The sequence below is a fragment of the Monomorium pharaonis genome, chromosome 5 (assembly GCF_013373865.1).
Source record: "Monomorium pharaonis isolate MP-MQ-018 chromosome 5, ASM1337386v2, whole genome shotgun sequence".
Taxonomy (NCBI): domain Eukaryota; kingdom Metazoa; phylum Arthropoda; class Insecta; order Hymenoptera; family Formicidae; genus Monomorium; species Monomorium pharaonis.
In genome coordinates this window covers 23,731,552-23,752,198 of record NC_050471.1, presented here as the reverse complement: position 1 = coordinate 23,752,198, position 20,647 = coordinate 23,731,552, and the positions used below count along the sequence as shown (strand labels likewise).

The 20,647-nt window shown below is 29.2% G+C and overlaps 1 protein-coding gene across 4 annotated transcripts in view; it reads right to left on the bottom strand.

The window, feature by feature from the left end:
• LOC105839511 (inactive rhomboid protein 1) overlaps window positions 1-20,647 on the bottom strand; it is a 137,640-nt gene that overhangs the window by 20,974 nt on the left and 96,019 nt on the right. For all 4 annotated transcript variants that reach the window (XM_028192805.2, XM_028192803.2, XM_028192804.2 and 1 more), the window contains exons 7-9: window positions 6,367-6,699; window positions 4,598-4,784; window positions 2,840-2,929 (exon numbers count right to left, since the gene is read on the bottom strand). In XM_028192805.2, the coding sequence (XP_028048606.1) occupies window positions 2,840-2,929; window positions 4,598-4,784; window positions 6,367-6,699 (610 nt within the window). The remainder of the gene's footprint in view (window positions 1-2,839; window positions 2,930-4,597; window positions 4,785-6,366; window positions 6,700-20,647) is intronic.

Genomic DNA, 20,647 nt, shown 5'->3' with positions numbered 1-20,647 from the left:
TATAGTTATATAATTAGTTTTTATAAGTGTAAATTTAAAAATAGACACATTTTTCTTGTCGATTAACATGATTTCTCAGAAACTGAAGACTATCAATTTCAATTTTTGCATACATATCAGTTATCACATGAAATTAAAATTATTACATCTATATATTAACTATTTCTTTCATATATGTTGAATTCAATCAATTCTATTAAAAAATTGATATTTATTTTAAAAACTGCATTGTTTTTATAATAATTAGCAATTTTTAATTTTTCGTAATTCATATAATGAACAAACACGTATTTTATATGTACTCAAAAATATCAATGGCTTTAATATTGTTTTTAGAAATTGTGTTAACCGACTTAAATATGTATTTGTATTCATTTGGAATATATAAAAACTAATAAACAATTAACCATATGATATTCTATAGATATTTAAATAAATACGTATACGTACATGTAGAAAACATAAAAAAGTATTAGCAACAATTTTTTTCCTCAAAAAAATTCTCAAAAATAGACTATTTTTCAGAGTAGAATAGATGATTAAAATAATTTTAATTAATCTTAATTTCCATTGTTTTATTTTTTAGATTGTTTTCTGCATATTTCTTTTTGAGTTACACATGTAAAATAATTTTTGTATGTTTCATTTATAATGCACTCTCGTTCGACACTGAATCAAAGAAATTGCAAAATTAATAATTATTAATAACAAATAACGTTATTAAAAAATATTTGTTAGACCATATCAGACTATATCGCAATTTTGATGTTTAATGCTATATGCAATAAAGATCCTATGTTAATCATAAATGTCTTTACAATTGATAATTCTATATACAACAATTATTTCAAAAGTTAAAAGTCCTAACAACATATTTAATTTCGTAATATAGTTTTTCTCCAATACATAGTTATCAATGTACGCCAAAATACATTAAAATATTTCTTTTTACAACTTCAACTACAAATTTATTAAAATTGTGCCAGAGCAATTAGACAAACAGAACCGTAATTAGCATTTCAAAAAACTGCGAGAAATAATTATTCTCTTTCTTATTACTCTTATTACTCAAAGAAAAATCATTTTTTTGTTAACCAACATAATCAGTGACAATTAAATTTATTTAAACATTAATAAATCAGAAAGAAATATATAAACTTTTAAAAATGTAAACAAACTCAGTGAAAAAAAGGCACAAAGCAAAGAAGTGCCCTTAATTACAAATTTATTCGACGATAATACGAATAGGAAAATAAATAGGAAAAGAGACTACGTCTCCGATCAATATGTGAATATGAACAATCATTTATCATAATGTATTTAAATACCTATAAAAAGGATTTACAAGGATTATAAATTTACAGTTGAATAGTTGGAAGCAGAGCATCAATTAAGAAATAAAAAAAAATTTATTTCAAATTCTTATTTGATTAATCACATGGTGCGACTTTTCATTTTAATAGTCTTAATTTGAAATAAACAGAAAAAAATAGAATAAATTATTGTAAAAGTTGTGACGCTATTATCGAAGCCTTTGAAGCGCTTTCTATGTAAAAGTATTTTTTACATTGATAGTATCTCTCTCTCTCTCTCTCTCTCTCTCTCTCTCTCTCTCTCTCTCTCTCTCTCTCTCTCTCTAAAAACCCACTTTTACAAATTTTTTAAAAATTGCTTTAATAAATGGATCATGTTTTGATTATATTACCAAAACCTTTGAAGGTTGCGCTTTTCTGTAAAAGCATTTTTTTCAACTTTATATATTTTTCTCTCTCTTAACAAACCAGTTTTTATTATTTTTTTTTAATTCTCTAATAAATAGTCTATGATTTGATTGATTTTCATCATCATTTTATAAACAGATACAAATAATCCAAGCTGCAAAAAAGCTAACTTTTTAAAATCATTATTTAAAAAGCTCGGCATTTCACACAATTTATTAAAAAATGTGAAATCAGTAATGAGAGAAAGGAACATAAAGACATAAAGATAAGTGTTTTCGGTTTTGCAACAGCAAATTATACAAATTAACGAACTTAAAGAGAGCATTTAAACATAAACAAATATATTAAATTTACAATATTATTCGACTACCTTCTTCTATGAGCAATCGCATGTAGCATAATATTTGTAAAATAATCACGAATGGTGAAATGCCTGAATAATTCAAAGGTGAAATTTCGTCTTAGCTTGGCGGGCGCCAAAGTTGGCGCGCGAACGGAAATAAGCCCTTCTGGCGTAAATTAAAACCGAAGTTACGTAATGAGGTGACGGGCGTACGGGTCTCGCTCCACTTTTATGACTGGAATATTACTCTACTTTGGCTAATGTAAACTTTAGGGTTAATGTAACGTAATTTAGCGAAGGCGGTTTACACCCGGCTGGCTAATTACGTCGCGCGATTCGCCCTGTGATCCTAATAAATTCAACCGCAGACTTATGTACATTATTACTCATATATTACACATAAGTATATTTATTTCGTTTTTGTTTATTAAAACTAATAACTTCAACTCGACAAAGATAAAATTGCACAAAGAGATCAGATTCGACTTACCAAATGAACATTTCGTTCTGTATATTCTAAAAATACTCGGTTACATTTAACTTTCCAATTAATCCGTGTATCAATGATTAATTAAGCAAATCCATAATATTAAACAAATCTGAGAATTATATTTCTTAATTAGCACAATGATTTGACTAATTCATAAAGTGTAAGAATAAATCATTTGTCAAATAATAAAAATTTTTATACTATTTTGTATAAGCAAAAAATTATTAAAGCAGATTTCGTCGCAATTAAAATTAAAAAGTTAGAAATTTGATAATAATAACTTACGTCAACGATGTAATGAAGACCCAACAGCGTCATCCTTGCTACAGAATCTTTCCTCCTTTCTGGTTGCTGCCATCGTCTGAGTGTAACACCCTATAAGAAATTCAGAAATAAATATTTAGAAACGTATTTTTTTATAACAATTTTTAAAAATCTCTCAATTTCTGACTAAATTATTAAAGAAAATGTATAAAAAAATTATTTAACTAATATCATCATTTTCCTAATCTGATATAATTTATGTAATTATGTGTAACAATATTTTGTAAAACAACAAATTACTTTCAATTATTAATTAATTATAATTATTTTCTTACATATATTATGTTTATAATCCATTATTACTTGTTAAGTTACAATCTCCAATTATGTTTAGGTACATGTAATGTTTTCAAAAATAATCCAAGAATTATACAAATTATATAGAATTATACAAAATTGTCTATTATTTAAGCGACTAACAAGAAACTATTATTTTAATAAATTATTTTAATTCTTTTTGTAATAATGTTAAAAATTAAAAACATGTATATTTTTTTATATATGTCCATTTCAAAGTTTAAAAACATTCTTTTAAACTCTTATTTTTGATTCCAGCAAATTATTATTAAAACTGTAAGATATATATATATGTATGTAAGTCAAATATGTTGAACGTATCCATTAAAAATGCATATAGTACTCAAGAATGGCATTGTAATTTAACAAAATTAATTTTAAATAAAATAGTTAAGAAACAAATAACTAGAAGCCGCTATTCATGATTAATTTAAAGTCTTTCTTTGAATTTCCGTTTATTTCAACAAGAGACAGTTATGTAAAAATTGAAAAAGACAGAATAAATTAGATTATTCTAAAGATTAAAAAGAACATATTGAAACATATTAAGATACATATTAAAGGATTATATATAATAATAGCGAATAATTTAAATGGACGAATTGGGAAGATGATTAAGCTTCCTTCCACATTTATTATGTCACTGCAAAATATGTTACAAAATTATCAAAATGCAATTATTAATAAATTTGGTAAACTAAATCTTTTCAATAATTTGCAATCCAAAATGACGGGAAAATGAAAAAATCATCTGGCTGATCAACAGTCTCAAATAGACGTTAATGGAAACGTTTTTAATTAAAAACAATATTTAGTTATATGAAATATGTTGAATTTGGTATAAATTTAATAAAAAATTATATATAAATTTTTTATTCAGAAGAAGAAATATAACTTCACAAGAATAACAACAACAATAACAACAACAAAAATAAAATATTCTGAGAAACATTAGATCTTTGAAAACTCTTAATATACAGAGTTATAAAGCAGTTAAAAACCCAGAAAAAATCAGTTAAAAACATTTTTTATATATCTTACTATTTCAACGATAATTATATACAATCAAATATAAGTGTTGACTTTGAGATAATACTTCGCCACTTAAAATTGACGTATAAAAAATGCATTATAAATGTTTGTGTTTAATGGTGTTTTTTTTTTAGAATTAAATCAAACAATTTTAAATAGTTGTATTTGTTATTATTTATTATAATTATTTAATATCTATTATCATATAATAACAGATTTCAATAACTCATATATCTTCGTTAAACTGCTTTATGTAAAAAATCATGTATTATTTGATCGACATGGTTTATCCTGCTGACATAGCCAAAACTCCTGATTATAATCGATTACGATCACTCATACGATTATAATCGCGCTAGAACATATATTCTCGTGATACAATGCACTCACTTCCGGTGTCTCGGTCGTGTCCGGTACGTCCCGGGTGATGTCCGGATCCGGCGGCCTGTGTTCCGGTACCAAAGCGCCGTACTTCCTCGACGCCATACGCCGTCGTCGGTCTAGCCATCTCTGTTTCTCCGAGGCCTCAGATTCTTCGTCGACTCCAAAGAACTGTGCTGTCTCGCGTTTAATATAACTGCAAAATTTGAAAATATTATGCAATCTGATCCCTTAAACTCGTAAAGGATGATAATCCTAGCAAATCGAAAAATAGAGTATCTTTCCACATCATGCAAAATTTTGTTTAAAAAGATAGATAATGTGTTTCTGTTGAATATGTAATATATATTTTTGTGACTGTTAAACATACAACATCCAATTTGATTTACTTGATAAAGACCCAAAGCGAGGGTCAAAACGTCATTTTGTATTCAATAAATCACTGCCAGTCGAGTAAACTTCAATTTAATCTGTTTTAATTATATTTTTTAAAATAAAAATCATTTTCAAAAAAGAAACATTTTTCTATCCTTTTACATATTATTTCCCAACTTTTTAAATAAAAGTTTTAAATGGTGCAGAAAAATATTCTACTTTTCAATTTACTAGAGCCTCATAATCCATATTATTTAGATATAAATCATAAAAGCATGTCTAAAAAAATTAAACACGTTTTTTTTCCATTTATTTTTGTCCATAAAACATCTTTGTCATAAAACACTTTAAATTAAAGCATTATTGTTATAAAATTAGGTGATATTCATGAGTATTTGAATGATGAGGCACTCTGAACACATACACGCACGCCCGCGCGCGCGCGTGCACACACAGAAGGAGTGTCATTCATTTGAATGATATATGTGACATAACAATCAATATGTTAAAACAACCTCTTTCAATTTATTTATTAATTACAGAAATAAATTAACACACATGCACAAAATATATTACTCGTACTATATAAATAAAATTAAAAATAAATTTGAATAAATAACTTTGTATAATAAGCCACAATATTTTTTACTTTTAATTTAAAATAAAATGCATCACATAATATTCCAATTCTTAGATTTATAAGAAACTTTCTGCCGGAGTTGTTAAATAAATTATTCTTAATTTAAGCAAATGTCTATATTCTTGCTTTCTCTAAAAATAATTAATATAAAAAAATTATATAAAAGAATTTTTATGAAAAAGTGTGTAATTAATTCTTATGTTCTATACTTCTAATTTATAAATTTGTTATCAAAATTATATAATTCTAATAATAAGCTATATTCTAAGTATAAAGACATATTCATACAATTTGTAAATATTATACAGTAGTAAACTAATTTTTGTTGTAAAAACCATTTTTTTAATGATATTTTAAATAACATGTATATTGCATGGTGTGAATCGCTCACGCATTGACTTGGTAACAACTTTTATCCATTATATCTCGATATACAACAATCTTATTCAGAATTAAGAAATAAGGTACCTGGGTTGAAAAAAAGTTCATTTAATTTATTTTTTAAAAACACTATATATATATGTATAATATTTAAAAACTCTATTGAGTAATATATTTTTAAAATTCTACTTTCAATAATTCTCTTAAATTTTTATTTAAAAAATAAAATTAAGTGGATCTTATTCAATCTAGATACTTTATAAACCAGGTGAATTAATAAGATAACAAATTAAATAAAGAAACTTCATAAATAAAAAAATTAAGAAATTTTGGGAGAAATTGAGAACATTTTGTCGACATCATGTCATAGATTTGTACTTACTTCCGAATAGCCTCGGTGCGACTTTGAGTCCTCTTGAGTCTCGGCCGTTGCGCTGCCGAGGTGCTCGCCGAGGAGCTGCTAATCTGGACGACCGGCCGCTGCGGGGCGCTCGGCGCGGAAACGCTTCTGGCGATGCCGGCGCTTCCGGCAGTGACGCCGGAGGTGATCAGCGGCACAGTTGTCGATGCCGTCGTCACTGGCATCGCCGTTGTCACGGTCGACGACGTCGCAACGCCCACCGGGTACATACCGATGCTCTGCGCCGTGTCTCCCTCGCCGGTCGTCGATGATACCGTCGAGGTACCGGTCGTGCCGGAACTCGGCGACGGTTGCCTAAAAACGAAAGAGAAATGTTATTCTCGTACGGGATTTATGGGAGAAGTTGTTGCAAAAGAGAAGATTTATGTGTGCCCGCCATTGCTATCGGACAGAAGTATGGGAGACAATACGCGTTTATTGTTTCGTCATCAAGAGAGTATATCCAGTCCAATCAATTGTTAATTTTAATTTGAATCTGATTTTGAAATCATAAACAAGAACGATACAAGAAACAAACTTATATTTAAACAGATTTGTAATTGGATGTTCAAATCGTAACTTCTAATAACATGAGATTACAATTTCGCTCGATCAACTCGATGATGCAAAATGTGTCTTGGTTTCCATGTTTCTTTCGACACTTTTAATCATGAAGTTGGTTTGAATAACATAGGTTCTTTTTAAAAATAAGCAAAATAAAGAATTTATTTTAACATCCGCGGAAAAAAAAATTAGTTACAAAATCGGTTTGTGTGGCAGCTTTTAGTTTTAACATGTAGATGACTAAAATTTTAGCAGGTAACTAAATTTAATTAGTATTATAAGTAAAGGTCACAAAATTTTACTTTAATGAATAATAGCATGCATTGCAATATTGCAACCATTAGCCACACTGGCGTAGTAAGGAAAGACATCCAGGGCGATTCCCCGACTCTAGCCTTCTTTACTATATTATTCATAATAATTACCAATAGACTAATTATCATATAATTTTTTCAATTCACTAAAAATGTATTTAATGAAGTAATTATTCTCATAAAACAGCAACATGCTCGTTTATCACAAGCAACAAATTTTATAAACAAAAATTTATCTCTATTGTAGTAAAAAAAGAGATTTGATCATGAAAGTTTCATTTAATTTAATTGTTCCACTTTTGTCTTTCACTGAGCAGCCGAGATTTTATGACTTTTTGTCTTTCGTTACAAACAAATCTTCGATTCCAAATTTTTGCTTTGTAATAAGAAAGTATTATACTAAATTGGCATCCTTGCTGAAACGATGCCCAGGATGAACCATCCTCCCTCACCCTTCCACTACTAGTTAATGATAGTTTCACTGTGTAAGAAACAAGTTTTGATGATATCGAAATAATACCATTGTAGATACGAATACTAAATTCCTAAATTAATTTTCATCAAAATTGAATAAAATTGTATTGTTCGTTTTATCGACTTCCATCTTGAAATCAAATCTTCGAAGCTTCGGTTTCGAGAAATCCTTTTATGTAAAGAAATCCACTTGTTTCGAAACATCTTCCTGTTTGAAACAAGAATGAAAAATCGCATAATATTGCACCTTTTGTTCTATTCTCTGCAATTCTTATTTACGAGAAATATTTCAGCTGTTAGCGGTGTTGCCATTGCTCGCAGATAAGCAATTTTTTACAACTAATTACATATGTTAGTTATAACAAAAAATAGAAAAATAAATTTCAGTTTGTAATCGACATGATTATATAGCATAAATATATACATACATACTTTGCAATCAACAACTATATCGATTTATTATTATTACTAAATAATAATAACAAATTCTGTAATAATAAACATAATTTTGACAAACCATAATTAGCTACATCACTAAAAATTTTTCTTTTCGTATAGTAAATTGAAAGAGATTTTGAAGCACTTAAACAAAAAGTAAATTTTTTTAAATTAAATTCAAAAAATAAATATTCTAATAAATTTGCTCTAAAAAATAATTATTTGCAAAATTTTTATATATTTTAAACTAATTCAATTTTCGAATTTAATTTGAAAAATTTTTTAATGTAATTATTTTCTAAAATTGTATTACCAATATAATTATTTTATATTAGTAATTTATATTGATATTTTATATTGGTTTTATTTAGAAAGAAGTTATTGTTTTTTCATACCATAATTTAAAATTTTTAAGAATTTATATCAGAATTTAAAAACAAAAACCAAAAATTATAATGTTCTAATAAAGTTATTAAATTATTATCGTTATTCGTACAGTCGATCATTATTTGATGACTCACAGTTCTATCTATCCGTAATTATTCGTCAATTTATATTTAATATTTATTAGAATTTATAGCCGTAAGATTTTAAATTTATAGTTTAAAATAATCTATAAATATAAATCTATATGTGATTAAACTACATTCTTAATCAAAGATTAAAAATTATTTGCGATTATAAATTTCGGCACAAGATTCAACTTTTTTGATGGCGATATTGATGCAACATTAGAAATCTTTTTGTAATTTTATAAATTGTAGACACATGCATATATCAGGTATTTTAAAATCTCTGTAGGTGTTTTAATTTTCATTTTCACGGTAATACTTCAAAATTACGTACTTTTTAAAATTGTATGTCTATAAAAATATAAAATAGAGATTGTATATCAAAAGCATATTATTTGTATCTCTATATTTTAAATCGCTTTCATTCAATAAAGTAACAATGGCAGTATTATAAAATTGCAATATTTTTATAATCATAACATACACATTTCAATTTCTGAATATAGCATTCGATGCATGAAATATTCGTGGTTTTTCCGTTGATTTTTGGCATTGCTGAGATACGCAGAATTTCTATTTTTGCACAGTTGTATGTTTATTAATTTTTTCATATTCACGATTTCCATTGTGCAGCAACGAAAGACACATCTTCACATTCTCTTCATTGGAATTTAGTCACACTTTTGTAAAATTGTCACACTTGTGAATTTCAAGTCTGATATATAAATTTGACTGCTGAAAATTTAGCTCTGTAGAAATGTATTTAGATAACTAAATACATATTTAGATAACTAAAATTATTACTTTTATTAATACTTTTTCTGAATATCGCATCTGAATCTTCTATCAAAATTGGCTAGTCTTTTGTCTCAAATTCTTAAAAAAAATTGACTACAATAGACCGAAAACATTTTTAATTCTATAATTGCGAATTTGTTTGAAGCTTGTTCCATTTTTACGTGAAATTTATTGAGAGTACTACATAGTTTTATTTTTAACAAAACTAGGCAGCTCCAACAGTTTAACAGTTCCAACTTAAACCAATTTAAACCAATAATTCCAGATAAGAAAAATTATGATACTAAAGAAAATAATCCTCTGAAAAAGTACGGGAAACTGGAGCTAGTTGATTATAGAGATAAGTTTTCTGTTAGCTAATTGGATCTACATTCAAAATAAAACACTATCTATAAATTTGTTTGCACACGTAGCAAACACTGCGTTCAAGAACTATGAAACGTTTTCGAAAAATCATATGGACAAGTAAATATTTTTAGTCTTACATAGTCTTGTCCTTAAAATAGTACAGTTATCAAAATATTTGTCTAGTTAGATAATAAATGTAGATCTTATTTAATATAGTTTCGGAATTCATACACATTTTGTTTATCTGTCTTATTTGTATACCACAAAATTTTTTTACAATATGTACATCTAATTTATAATAACTTTAGCTTATATTGAAAAGTAATTATAACATTTGCAGTTAAAAAATTTAGATTAGAATTAAACATTTATTAAATATAAATTTTATTTTAATACTTTTTGTAAAATACATTATATAAAATAAAATAAAAATATATTTATAATAGATATTAATATATATGTATATATTATTAATTCTTTATAATTCAACAATTCTATTTGTATTAATTCTGTAAATCTTCCCGTATTTGTAAGATTATTTATATCAAGTAAAGTTTTTTTATATTTATCAAGCTGTTTACAATTTATTCAAACACAAAATATCAACAAGTACGCATAACATTTATTCTTGTAAACCTGCTTTATTAAAAGCGTGAATAACGGTCCAATATTGTTTTTAACATTGTTTACAGTTTCGCTATTTTTCTCCTATAAAAGAATGCAAATTCATTCACTAGTGCTTATTAATTACATTACGAGCAATAAATCACACGTTACTGTGCAGTAATAATAAATTAGCAAATTTCTATTTACGGTAAACGAGATATTTCCCCGGAAATATACGCACGCGGTATAAGACGTGGTTTGAACCGAGGATGATTTATACTTGCGCAAATAAAAAGAGAAAACTGCGCCGAGAATTTCCGCGACGCCACATTTTTCTCGCAGCGGCAGCTGCATCCTTTGCAACCCCGCATTCATTTAGGCGAAGTGCGGCACCCCTACAAGGGAGAAAAGAGGGAAGGTGAGTCAATATCGTGCACATCATAGCTAATTAATAATGAGCCGCTTCTTCTTAGACATGCTGTCACACTTTTGCAGCGGATGCAACGAATGCCATGTTACTCATTTGCCCGAAAAATTCGTGAATTTTTTATAACTCGATTATGTTGAGAGCTCAAGATGGATCTTATGCCTAAACAGAAACATTGCAGAAATATTTGATTGTAACACTGCAACATTGCAAAAACGTTCCGCAATGTCGCCGTAACATTGCTGTTACATTACAGTAAAGTGTTCGCTTTCAAAAATATCCAATGTTGCAACAATATTACAATATAATATGTATTTAATAAGATTTTGTAATATTATTTAATTAATATGTTTTCAATTTCAACAAACAATCTAGAGGATACAAGTGCCAACAGTTAAGAAAACATTTATGTAAATAAATTTGCAATGCGTTATTAATAATATATTATATACATATAATATGTATAATAGTATTATATGTAATATGAACTATTATATAAAATATTTACTATACATTATTAACAATAGAATTGCAAATTTATATTTATATATAAATATAATAATTATTTTCTTAATTTTTGTCACATATCTGGGAGAGGAATCTGCGCCTAAGTGAAATTCACGAAAAGAATGTTACACAGCGAGACCATCCCATGAATAGATGAGGAGAGATAGAATTGAGGAGTTAGCTGAGCTTGCAGCTTTCGTGCAACTTGAATGCACGAAAGAGCGCATGAAAGAAGCAATATTTCTCAACGCCATGCTTAGAATATGCCCGGAAGAATTTACAAGTTTAACTACCGGGAGTTCATCATCCACATAAATGTTTGATCTTTTGACACATCTTATCCCGACTAAGTTTCACTGCTAAAATTCCTTTTGAGATCAAAACATAAAGATTTGTAATTACGAAATCGGAGAAGTTAAAGAGCTTAAGTTTATTCTAAAAATTATAGATCTGAAATGGTATTAATATTATGTAATGTAGTCAAATAATTTTCATTACATTGACGTTTAAACATCAACATGATGAGCATTATATAAGAATATTATTTTTTTATCATTATACATATAAAAATATTAATTACATGATTTACACTATTTTTTATCATTACATAATTCAAAATTTTTTCTCATATGGTACTTAAATTAATATTAACATGATAACAATTATACATATAAAACTCATAATTTTCTAGCGTTTTCATATTTTTGTAGAAATTAATATTTTTTGTTGTTCGATTTATCTAACAAATAAATTAGTAGCCGGTAAACTCTTATAAATATATCGATGAAATATATCATAGAACCAGGCCGGGACTCTATTTTAGCGTCTCGCATTCGCCATTTGCGACGTCTGCTAATAATTTCCAACGTCGTTCCGGAAATTTCCCGGCACAGCGCGAAGGAAGTTTCTATCGCAGAAATATTCCGATCGGAAGAGCCACAAGGCTGCGACTCGACGCTTTGGCTCGTGCTACTCGGCTGCTACTTAAGACGAGCGTTTAAGTTTTAACATAAATACAACGTCTCGTTTCCGCTTGTTTCGCCGCCGCGCGCCGCCGCGCGCCGCCTCGGCCGGAAATTAAGGGTGTCGCGACGCCCATCTCCCGCCCAATTTCATTAGCCTGCACTTCGATTCGATAAGACGCGACCGCGGATAAATGCATAGGTCGATGATAAATTACGTGCCAGATAAATGAGCGCACAATAAATGAGAGAGAACGCGCAGAATGCTGCAGAATAATTATAACATCCTAAAAAGCCATTTATATTTTCCGTTACAGATATGAATAATATTTTACTATAAAATTTTAGTCAAAATTTAATTGGATTTTATTTATTCAAAATTAAAATAACTAAAAAAATATTATTAAAATAATAATAAACCTTATTATTTAAAGAAAAAATATATTGTATATACGTAAAATATATTAAAAGTATTTAAAAGTGCGTGCTTTAAATTAAATAAATAATAAATTTACTATTTAAAAACATCTGAAATTAATGTAATTTAAGCAAGACAAGCTGTCTTAAAATATAATAACTTGTGGGAATACTGTTTATGTTTAATAATTTAATTAATAGAATTTTGTTTATTTTTTTGACTCTTGCATAACAATATTTCACAAATTCTAACTTATAAAATTAAGTTTTAATCAATTTTAACTGTTCTAATGCAAAATTTTATTTCATGAATCTTATTATTATATGTATATCGAAATAAGAATTAATATTATAACAAAAGTCAGATGCTCTTTTCCTCTTCTGGAAAAAATTTAAGCACTATCTAAAATACAACATTATATCATATTTATAATTGGTTAAAATTATATGAAATATATTAGAGAGAAAAAGAGAGAGAGTAAGAGTATAGATGAGGGGTAGGAAAAAAGAGAAAAAGGATATCAAAATCGCATTTGCGCTATAATTTTACAAATTTTCTGTTTACACAAAAAATTAAAAGAGCTCTGACTTGCTTTTAACGTAGTTTTATCACATAGGACCAGATTTTGCAAGTGTCCAAAATGGGCCCATTTAAATTTTACTTTTTTTTTTGTTTTTCTTTTGCACAGTATGAGCTTGCTAGAAATAGGGCAACGGCTGGTGTCAGGTGTCAAAAAGATTGGTGTAAACATAACTGTATTATTGTAACAATTAAATATATTGTAGGAGGGAAAATTTCCACTTAACAATAGATTAATTTTTAACCAAAGTGATAAATTTATTCATCTTTTAATATCTACTTTTTAAACCGTTTAAAAAATTCTTATAAAAAATCTCAGGTATACACGTAATTAAAGAAATACGGGTTTAAAGATTCATTCACAGTCCTCTCATATGCGTCAATCTATATTTAATATAATTTTTCTCACAAAAATAACCAAAAACTAATTTTTAATAAAAAAAAATAAATTCTCTAATTCGGACAATACAATATCAGAAATTAGAGTTTCATGTTTTTTGTTTTATTTCATGATTTTTGTTTGATGATAAAACTTAATTTTTTTCACAAAAACAATCGGTAACCGATTTTCAATTTAAAAGAAATAAATACTAATTTGAACAATATTATATTAAAAAATTAAAATTTATTTCGGGTTTTGTTTAACAGTACAACTGCCTTAAAATAAAAAATTTCCTGCTGGTTTTCTCAGCATACATTATATCTCAATAAAAAAGATTCGAAGGAATCAATTAATTTAATTTAATGGGAACACGACGAATTATCACGAATACTCTCATCCCTCTTGGCGCGTTTTAGCTTTCACGTTTTCCTTTGTTGTCGACGCCAAGAAATTTTAAAGACATTTATTCCGTGCGCCTTCATTTCCGTTGTAAAAAGATGATTACTACACCTTCTGAAAGTCGATTCGACGCGGCAATTGGGTACTCTCATTGTATTTACCTTAGTTTTTTCACCATCTCCGTCGAATCAATACCGACCTTTATAACTCTATGATTTCAATCCAAATATTATTTTACTTCCTTTGTTATCCTGCTCAATTTTTGGCTTTTATTTCTTTCGTTGTCCGATCGTAGGCATTAATAACTAGTAAATCTCATCGCATTATAGATAGCGATCAAATCGAAGCTCCGTATGGCTATTATGGAAAAGACATGAGCGTGACTAAGCAACATTGAAGATTATTCGAATATTTCGCAAAAAATACATTTTATTTTTAATAATCTGTTAGAAATCACAGACAAGATTGAATTAACTAATAATATTTAACTCATTTTGTTAAGTCATTTTTTGCTTATAACAAAAGTCAGTATTGATTTAAAGGAAATAATAAAAAAATAAAAATAGAATTAATTAAATAACCAGATAAAGTCTAAAATAAATTAGATAAACGAGTAAAAACTAAAACAAACTAAAAAAAAAACAGAAACAATTGAATTGTGAGACAGACTAAAAGTAAAGTTTACAAGAGAGTTTAAATGAAAATCTCGAAGAGATCTGTAAATAACTCAAAAGAAACTGGAATAGCTATGAAAGACCTTGTGAAACAACTTAACGAAAAAGAAGACATCAGACTATAAAAAGACGGATTCAAACGGTCCGATAAAAAATGAGTTAGATATTAGGAGAGACCATAAGTCTAGAGATGAGTATAAGCTGAGGAGAAAACCAAAGCAGATAAAAAGAAATCGAGCAAAAATAACAATAAGATAACGATCAAATTAAAATCATAGGATGATAAAAGTCAACATTGATATGATGGAGACGCCAAAAAATTAGTATAAATTAAGTAACCAAGATGAAGTCCAAAATAAATATAAAAAGCGAATAAAAAACTAATAAATTGGGAAAAGTAGGAACAATTGAACTAGGAGAAAGACTAGAAGAAGAGATCAAAAGAGATTAGAAAAAGTGGAAAAGATTTTGAAAGAAACTGGAATAGGTTTAAAAAACCTTGTAGAACAACCGTAACGAAGAGGGGAAACTGAGAAAGACATCATCAGATTGCAGAAAGGCAGATTTAAATGGTCCGATAGAGACTGTTATATGTTAGCGGAGACTGTGAAGTCTAGAAATGAGTAGGAAGAAACTACTACGAGCTGAGGAGAAAACTAAGGCGGGCAAAGAGAAATCGAGTAAAAATAACAGAGTAAAATAACGTTCAGCTTGAAATCATAAGATAATAAAAATTGGTGTTGATTTCATGGAGATGGGACAAAAAATCTAAGGATAAATTAAATAACCAAGATAAAGTTCAAAATAAAGAAGAAAAGAGGGTAAAAACTGATAAACTGAAAAAAATAGGAACAACTGAACTAGAAGAAAGACTGAAAGGAGAGATCAAGAGAGCCTAGAAAAACTGAAAAAGAAATTAGAATAGAACTAGTTTGAAAGATTTCGTGGAACAACGAAGAGGGAGACTGAGAGAGACAACATCAGACTACAGAAAGACAGATTCAAACGGTCCAATAGAGACTGTTAGATGTGAGCAGAAACGGTGACGCGTCTAGAAATGAGTTGGAAGAAACTGCTACACGGAGCTAAGGAGAGAACGGCCAAGGCAGACAGAGAGAAATCGAGCGAAAAGGAAACCGGGATAGAATGGACGCAGGGCGAACGAGAACGATACGGCAGAGCAGGAAAGGAAAAGGAGTGCGAGGTGGGTTGGCTGCCTATGTCATCCGCGGAGAAAAGACAGAGCTTAAAGCACGCTACCACCTATCAAGCGGTAAATGGTATAGCGATGTCCTGGTTGTTTTTCACGTGGGTGGATTTTACAACGCGAGATATTACTCTCCCCTAACCCCCGCCACTAACTCACCCCCCTCCTCCTTCCCCCTTCCGCGTCCTTCTCACCTCCACGCTCGCTCACTACCGCCGACCTTAGCAGGGTGTGGCAGTTTCATCCAGCAGCTTTTACATCGTTTTTTCCGTCCACGTGCGCCAACAACGCGACTGACATTCTTCAAATCCTCCCTCTGCCCACTCCCCTCCCTTCCCCATCGCTCTTCCGCCCGTCCGCTATCGTGTGTTAAACCGTTGCCTTTAATTATCGTTTCTGTGCCTCCCCTCGCTCATTACAATGATCGATAGCTCGCGACTGTGGTTGTAAAACACAACCGTCGGCGATTTGTTTTATTCGTCTCGCGTAACCTTCCACCTACCGTTCGCACGCTCGCTAATTAATCGTTTAATGAGGGAGGCTGATTTTTTTCCGCACCACCGCCTGCTTTGGATGGGCCGCCGCTTTCACACGCAGCGCGCGTAAGCAAGTGTTGTGACGTGACGCATGCCGCGTTCGTCGTTTAACCCTAACTTTTAAATTAATTAAAGGAATCAATGTTATAACATTACTTTGTTAATTAAATAAGACATAGTACTATTGTTGAAAAAACGCTCATTTTTGTCAATAAATTTATTTTTTATCAATGCTATTAACTATTTCATAAACAGATACAGGAATAAAATTGTGTATTGTTAATTTAAGCATTACATATAATTATACTATAGAAACTTTTTCAAATCTCATTGAGTACATTTTCATGTTGTCTCTTTGACACTTATTTTATTAATAAATTCACAAATATAAATTTACGATTATAAGTTTTACATTAAATAGTATTGCTTGAAGCTTAGTTGCTATTTATATACTAACAATTTTAAAGATATCTTTCAAGGCTTAATCTTTCAGTAATTAAAAGAAACAATGTAAACATTACTTTGTTAATTTTTATTTTGTTAATTAAATAACACCTAATCTGTTTTCTGATTATATACATAACTGTTCAAAGTACATATATTTTTTGAAGCCAAGCAATCACAAAGTAAATTAAGGCTTTATTGATGCAAACTCCATTATTTCTCTTATGAATTTATTTATTTAAATAAAAATTTTATCCTCTATTTATGTAATAAAATTGTTATTCTTTAAAACATCCTTCATCTTTCATGCTAAAGCATTCATCCCTCTAAACATTTGCAATTTGTGTTTTCCATTTCCGATTGTGCATTGTAACGATATTACATTAATGTTAATTATTTAAAAAAAATGATTTAAAAAATAAAAAGTTAACGGATGAACCTTTACACGCATCTTCGCCTTATGCATTTCCTTAAAGTACCTTTATACATAAAAATAAATATCCAAAGGAATAAAGTTTCCATCCCTTCTTCCCATCAGCCTCTCATCATCACTTTCTGATCGCTCTTAATCGCGATGCAACGCGCGAATTAAAATTGCATCCCGTAGCTGCAGTAATAACCGCACTGCGTAAAACGATACTGCAATCGCGCATGATACATAAAGATAAAGGACGAGCGTAAGCGGATCCGCTGCCATAATTACGCGTGCAAAATTTTACAGACTAGACTACAATATTTGTGTCTTTATGATAGCGTGCGACCCTTGTTCCTTTCATTAAGAAGCTTTGCTCTCTCTCTCTCTCTCTCTCTCTCTCTCTCTCTCTCCCTTTTTCTCTCTCATTTAAAAATTTACTTTGATTCCATTAAGGTTATCTTAAGAAATACAGCTGTTGTTTTACTTAAGTTTCACAGTTATGTCTATTTTTTGTATAATTAATGTTATATTCTCTCGCAGTGTGAGACAAAACCTAAAAATCTGAAATAATCAATACATAATAAAAAAAAAATTAAATTTTTAAAAATAAACAAAATTATATTGAAAATCAATTAGCGTATTAATTAAACGATACTATTTTTCTATTTCTCTTTTGCTTTCTCTTTCTGTCTCTAACTTTTTAATATCGGAAAATTAATTTGACCAACGGACAAAAAATGGTACAGAAAAATTCAAAAAATTTTTCCGTTTTAGCGGAATTGCACATACGTACACCTAAAGAAGGTATATATGTATATGTTTTCAACTTCCAAACAGCGATATTGGCTTTCTAACTCCAGAATAGCGATGCGCTATCATCTCGCGATTTGACGAGCCGATCTCGCTGTTGAAAGTGAACTAATATAAGCCGCAAATAATAATTACGATCGCGTGCGAGCCGGTTATTAGGGGGAGTGTCGGAAACTGCTTCGGTTACTAATGATTATGTTCGTTTTTCGAGTACCACCCTATAATGACGCCACTTAATCAGAGCCACTTCACAAGTTCGCCAGACTCGCTCGTCCCACTGAACAATCGATCGGATTCGCGAGGGTTGGGAGGCCTGAACAATGCAAAAAACTTACTATTGCGATTTCGCGCGCGCGTATGTGTGTGTGTGTGTGTGTGTGTGTTCAACTTTTGAGTGCCAAACTTTCAATGACTACAGGATATTAAAAGAATCTTATTTGCAATTCTATATATCTGTCGATACATACGATATATTGTTGATCGAAAAATGAATTTTTACAAAATTTAGAAAAAGGATTAAACTCATATATTACTTTACATGATAATAATAGTAAATGTTATGAGAATTCTTAAAACAAACTTCGAAAAAATATTTTCTCTGGATTTTCTTTGAACGCAGAAATATAATTACCAGAAAAGATTCCCTAGTTAATTAAATTTTATCAATTTGTTACATAAAATTTTCAACGTAAACTAAAAGTTCCTGAAAATAAACAAACATTTTGAAAATTTAATGAATAAGAATTTATTTACGAGTTTCAATTTTTCATACAAAGAGAAACTTTTCACACTTAATTTCTTAAGATCTTCGAAATAGCTTTAGAAACACATTTAATATTTTACTATGCACTTTCAATAGTGAAAGAAATAGAAAAAAATAGACTTAATTCATATCACTGTTGATCCCGTCGTGTGGAAGTCAACCATGTTCGGCCGACCGATGAAAATTAGCGGTCGACCGCGAAAGAAATGTAATTCTGCTTGAATTACGATCACCATTTTGTCATCAGCACACGCGGACGGGAGCAAAAAGGCGATATAATAATTCAGTCGCGAAAATTGAAACCGGATATTAACGGCGTCGAAAGGAGCGTGCGGAAAAGTTTCGCACAGTCGCGGAAATAAAAGTCGCGCCGTCGTCGTAACGTTTGCGCCATCTTGTTTCACGATAATGATATTTTTTGAAGATGGCTGTATATGTATAGATAGATACGCGCGCGTTAAGGTATGATTTAATTCTGCGATTATAAATTCTGCTCATAATACGTCAATTGTTTTTCTCGCCTTTAGAAAATACGGTGGAAAGTTTGTAGAAATAGACCAGAGATACGAGTCCGGATATCTTGTCTTTATTCTTTAAAATATTGCCACCTTTCCCTTAAAATAACAACAGACTGTTATAACGGTGAAAAATGGCTACGACATATATTGTGTTGCAAAAAGCTTTATGATAATCTGCTATTATCACTGCAAAACTCTATCGTAATTTCTCAGTCTTATAATTTTATATTTAAAAAGTACGTCTACAAAATCGAGACATAAAACATCATTACGACACATTGTCAAAAGATATATCTAAGGCATGCAGGTAGTCATAGTCAAATCGTATTTCAAAACCGTCTCAACTAATGTCTTAAGATGCTAACATAGCTCTGTGATTGGTTGGGGACACTTCTGTAAAGTTAGTACTCCATTTTTTAAATTTTGATATAATTAATAGAGTTCTGGCTTTTCCTCAAAGAATTCCTGACACGTTTCAAAAAGAGTTCGAGTTGACAAATAAGTTTAAAAAATCAGGACTTGAAGACATGGGATGTCTACTTCACGTTTTTGCAATATAAAAATTGATCGTAACATTTTTACTTCAAACAAGAGCAAAATAAGCTCCAATACTTTTTTATAGAATTCTTGCACCGTTATCTCGAAAAAATATTAAAATTTTTTATTTGTTTAGGGAAATTTTAAAAAAATTTTGGTCTAGAAGATAAATCGCTAAAACTTTTTCGATTTTGATTTTAGCGTCTCGATTGTTAAGAACAATCGTCAGAATTCTTATAACGCTACATAGAACTCTCATTATAATGCTAAAAATTCAAAAGAAATATAAATTAGAAATTTTCTCGAAGTTATAATTTTGGAAGAAAATTTTTTTTGAAAATCTTACGTTCTGGCAGAAATTTTCTTTACTCGTACGAGTTCTATCAGAACTCCAAAGAGCTAAAATAAAAATTGCCAAAGTTACTATCATTCAAAATCAATTTAGTTTCGAAAAATCTCTAAATTCTGAAAAATCAAAAATTTTTTTGAAAATTCAGAGTTTTTAATTTAGAAATTAAAATTTGCTAGAATTTTCTTAGTTATATTTTTCATATATCTTTATTATTTTTATATTATAGTAAAATCAAAATAGATATAATTCTTAAAAGACTTCATACTATTAAAAAAAGCT